Source organism: Solanum tuberosum, unplaced genomic scaffold (genome assembly GCF_000226075.1).
Source record: "Solanum tuberosum cultivar DM 1-3 516 R44 unplaced genomic scaffold, SolTub_3.0 scf00329, whole genome shotgun sequence".
NCBI classification, from domain to species: Eukaryota; Viridiplantae; Streptophyta; class Magnoliopsida; order Solanales; family Solanaceae; genus Solanum; species Solanum tuberosum.
Genome location: NW_006239250.1, coordinates 46,984 through 52,397, shown reverse-complemented (window position 1 = coordinate 52,397; position 5,414 = coordinate 46,984). Strand labels below are relative to the sequence as shown.

The 5,414-nt window shown below is 37.5% G+C and overlaps 1 protein-coding gene across 1 annotated transcript; it reads left to right on the top strand.

The window, feature by feature from the left end:
- Nucleotides 1-1,129: 1,129 nt before the first annotated feature.
- Nucleotides 1,130-1,546, top strand: LOC107063262 (uncharacterized). The gene has a single exon (XM_015314908.1). The coding sequence runs from the start codon at nt 1,130-1,132 to the stop codon at nt 1,544-1,546; it is 417 nt and encodes a 138-aa protein (XP_015170394.1).
- The last annotated feature ends 3,868 nt before the right edge of the window (nt 1,547-5,414 follow it).

Below are 5,414 nucleotides of genomic sequence, written 5' to 3'. Positions count from 1 at the left end.
GCGTTTTCAAGAATTCAAATTTTGAATTCTTGGGGCCCAAATCGACAATAAAATGAGGACTTCGGTTCTCAGTCGAGATCATCGATCAACATCCAGAAACGATCGGGAAATCCAACAAAAATCCAAGGAATCCAGCAAGGGTTCGAAAATCATCTAGCACTAGAGAGAGCGCGACAAATTTTAAGGTTATCTTTTGTTCTCTGTTTTCATTTTTTATTTCTTTTCGAGTTGAAGAGGGAGTTTGGAGTGTAAGTATCTTGACGTCAAAACTCTAGTTTGCTGCTCCAAAGAAGGTAATTTTTTTTCTCTCTCTGTGTTTTTTTTTATAGTTTGTGTTTCTTGTAATGTTCTGAATGTGGCTGATCTAATCATTCTATGCTTGGGCTAATTGATTTTTGTACTTCTTCCTACTTCTGTCTTGTGTGGAGATTTGTTAGGAATCTCATGCATTAATAGTTGTCAAAAGCTTGGCTCGTATGTGTTGTTGAAATACATGCAGGAACATGTGGACCTCACATGAATGGGTTCGCTTTAGCAAAGAAGATTTTAAGAGCTAGATATTTTTGGATGACCATGGAGAGAGATAGCATCCGGTATGTGAAAAGTGGCATCAGTGTCAAGTGCATGGAGATTTTATACGGGGTTCCACCGAATGAGGTCAATGTGATGGGTTCCCCCTTGGCTATTTGTCGCTTGGGGTATGGATGTTATTGGACCCATAGAGCCTCCCGCGTCAAATGGACATCGTTTCATCCTGGTGGCTATCGATTATTTCACAAAATGGTTCAAAGCTTTGACATACAAGGCAGTGACTAAGAAGGTAGTGGCAGACTTTGTTTGCAATAACATAGTTTGTCGGTTTGGAATTCCAAAATCAATCGTAACAGATAACGCGGCCAACCTCAACAACGATCTTATGAAGGAAACTTGTGAAAGGTTCAAGATTACTCATCAAAATTCCATGGTTTATCGCCCACAGATGAATGGAGCAGTTGAGGCTGCAAATAAGAATATCAAGAAGATTTTAAGGAAAATAGTGGACAGTCATAGGCAATGGCATGAGAAGCTACCATATGCTTTGCTCGGTTATCGCACCACAATCAGAACGTCAACTGGGGCAACTCCTTAGATGTTGGTTTATAGTTCGGAGGAAGTAATACCTGCCGAGGTGGAAATACCATCTTTAAGGATTATCCAAGAGTTTGGTCTGGACGATGCAGAATGGATACGTAGCAGGCATGAACAATTGATGCTCATCGATGAAAAGAGGATGGACGTGGTTTGTCATGGACAACTCTATCAGAACAGAATGACCAAATCATTCAACAAGAAAGTCAAACCTCGACAGTTCACATCGGGGCAATTAGAATTGAAGAAGATCTTTCCTCACCAAAGAAAAGCCAAAGAGAAATTTGCACCAAACTGGCGAGGACCCTACATGGTTCATAGAGTACTCTCTGGAGGAGCAGTGATCTTAGCAGAAATGGACGGAAGAGTGAGCACAAAGCCAATCAATTCAGATGCCATCAAGAAATACTATATTTGAAGACCTCAAGATTAGTGTGCATTTCTCGTACTTTTGCATTTTTCAATGTAACAAAATTACGTCTAGACATGACTTCCCACAGCGGGGTACGTAGGCAACCTATATCAGATCCGGTCTCCCTTAGAAAACCCAAAATCATCATTTCCATGTATTTAGAACTACTCTCGACCTGAATTCCCTGGTGGGATACGTAGGCAATCCTTGTCGGATTCGGTCCCTTGCATTTCATACTTTTCACTTTCATTTTGTATTTGAACTACGTCCTGACCTGATTCCATTTGGATACGTAGGCAGCCTGAGTCAGGCCCGGTCATTGCATGTCATATTTTTCACTCTCCCCTGTTGTATTTGAACTACGTCCTAACCTGATTCCGCTTGGATACGTAGGCAGCTTGAGTCAAGCTCGGTCATTGCATTACATACTTCTATTTCTCCCACTTGTATTCGAATTACATTATGATCTGATTCCTACTTTGGGGATACGTAGGCAGCCTGAGTCAGGCCCGGTCATTGCATGTCATATTTTTCACTCTCCCCTGTTGTATTTGAACTACGTCCTAACCTGATTCCGCTTGGATACGTAGGCAGCTTGAGTCAAGCTCGGTCATTGCATTACATACTTCTATTTCTCCCACTTGTATTCGAATTACATTATGATCTGATTCCTACTTTGGGGATACGTAGGCAGCCTGAGTCAGGCTCGATCAATGCACTGCATAATTTCCATTTTTTTTCTTACCCTTAGGAAACAGTTCCTCATAGTTAGCATAACCCCAGATTATGAAGAATCTCGATCGTCGCAGTGTCTACAAAAGAGCTAGAGAAGCTTCATCATGATGGTAAAAGCTACAAGAAGACTATGTTAGATATAGTCAACAAAATGGAAAGCTCGATGGACTTCGGAACATGTCATAATCTAAAAAACGCTGGAGAATTACTACATATATATACCTGATATATAAGTAATACACTTATTTTCTAGAGAAAAAAACAAGCTAATTCTTTTGAAAAGATTTTTCTACTCATCCACCTACCAAGTCTCTATGTTAAGAAACTATGTGCAGGCTAAGAAGAAGTTGAAAGATTCCAGTGACGAGGCTTTAGATCGCAAGTCGATACAAATCAACATCCCTTCCCAAACTAAATATTTTCTATGAGCACAGGAACACAGGAATCAAGAAAATAACATCAAGCCTCGGGGTACGATTGGAGGCACCATTCGACTACTATAATCATGAGCCAAAATACTATTTTCCTACTTTATTTCCCGAATGTACTTCAACTAGCATCTTATATCTAAAAATATTTCATTTAAATCTTTGCAGGTACGCTCAAGATCTAGACCAAATACTGAAGAGAGGGGCCCTGCGTCGGAAAATAGAATAGTTAGCTATCTGTCAAAATAACTCCACCAATTGGAGACTGTACATAGCAAACATCGTCAAACTCCGCCAACCCGAGGCTGTACATAGCAAATGTCACTCAAACTCCGCCAACCGAAGACTGTACATAGCAAACATCGTCAAACTCCGCTAACCGGAGGCTGTACATAGCAAACATCAATCGAATTCCACCAATCGAAGCCTGTATATAAGCAAAAGAAGCAACACTCCGCCAATCGGAGACTAACATCGTAGCGACGTCACCGAAACTCCACCGATCGGGGAAATGGAAGAATAGCGACGTTCTCATACGCTAACAATAATATGTTACATTACAAGCTTTACACAGCCGGATACATTACAACAGCCCCGCCAGTCGAGGGCCTTTACATTACAAGTTACTTTACTTACATCACATTCACAACACAAAAAAAGGGGACATCAACAATCGTTTGAACATCTATACTCTATTCTTTACATTACTATTTCAATTTATAATTTTGAACCGCAACAGGTACTTTTCATTCTTTTACATATTTTGCAGGACAACGCATTACAATGAGGAACTCCTTTTAAACAGCAAACTAGGGCAAGTTAGTGCAATGTCAAGCATCACTAGCTATGTCAAGGAATCACTTTTGAAACTCAACTCAGCTCGATTTTCAGAAATTTTGATTTAAATCTTACTTATAAATCTCTCAGGTCTCAGTTCATTATTACTCGACCCTGGGGCATTCTTTTTAAAATTCATCTATCTACCATGAGTCTTCAGTAGAAATTGCTTCGGAGCATTTCTCGTTCAAGTTTCTTAAGAAGTGTATCCCATCCCTCGATTCATGCTAATCTCTTCATACCTCACCATCAAAAGATTGTAGTATTACCATGATTTGATACTGGCGCAAATTTTAATAAAATTTGCTATGTTCCTACACTCTCGAACTACATATGGCCCGATTTCTCATGAAGCCTGAGATATGTAGGCAACTCAGAAGCCAAAGTTCGGCCATAACTCCATAAACATTCTTGCCAAGTTATTGCTCAAAGTGTATTTTGGTGGGTCGCCTAAAATTGGATTGTGTCAAATTTCTTTATAATAATAATAATAATAATAATAATAATAATAATAATAATAATAATAATAATAATAATAATAATAATAATAATAATAATAATAATAATAATAATAATAATAATAATAATAATAATAATAATAATAATAATAATAATAATAATAATAATAATAATAATAATAATAATAACAATAATAAAATATATATATATATATATGTTTTGAAATTTTTATAGGAATATGAAAAGATTCTTAATTATTTATTTTTCCTGATAAATTTATTTCATAAATGTTATTTCTTACAAAATGAGAAAATGGTCAAATTCCCCCTTAATCTATTACCAAATTCTCAACTACACACTTATATTTTATGGGAGTTCTATTACCCCCTTGGACTAATTTAAAGCGAAATATATACCACCCTAAAACTAGAGAACTGTGTGTGCCACGTAGGCGAGCACATGGATTGTGCTTCTTAACTTTTAATCTCAACTCTCTATTTTAATCCAACGGCTTTAATTAATTCATATTTTTAATATATAAATATTATCTATATATATATATATGTATTAATAATATTTTTTTTAACCCTTGATTTTTATTAACCGTCCGATCAAACGATCGGACGACCTAAATTAAACCCAAGTCTTTTCAGCATAGACTCCTACATTGCCCTTACTCTGTTTCAGCATAGACATCACGCTCTTCTTTCCATCACGCCGCCCACCTTCTCTCTCAGACTACTCGCTAGCTAGCTTTTTCCATAGACGCCAGAACGTCCTCTCCCATCACCACCTCACGTGATCCCCCACCCCTTATTTCAGAGAATCGACTCTGTGTCGCCAGAAAAATTCCCCATCAGTCACTCAGTCTCTCAAATCGACTTGAAAAGGTCAATTTTTGAGAGGTTTTTTCGGCTCCTTCATGATTTCTTTGTTTCTTCCTCTAAGATTGGCGTTTCCAAGAATTCAAATTTTGAATTCTTGGAGCCCTAATCGACTATAAAATGAGGACTTGTTCTCATTCGATATCATCGATCAACATCCGGAAACGATCGGGAAATCCAACAAAAATTCAAGGAATCCAGTAAGGGTTCGAAAATCATCCAGCAATAGAGAGAGCGCAACAAATTTTAAGGTTATCTTTTGTTCTCTGTTTTTATTTTTTATTTCTTTTCGAGTTGAAGAGGGAGTTTGGAATGGAAGTATCTTGACGTCAAAGCTCTAGTTTGCTGCTCCAAAGAAGGTAATATTTTTTCTCTCTTTGTGTTTTTATTTATAGTTTGTGTTTCCTGTAATGTTCTGTATGTGGCTGATCTAATCATTCTAACCTTGGGCTGATTGATTTCTTTACGTCTTCCTACTTCCATTTTGTGTGGAGATTTGTTGGGAATTTCATGCATTAATAGTAGTCAAAA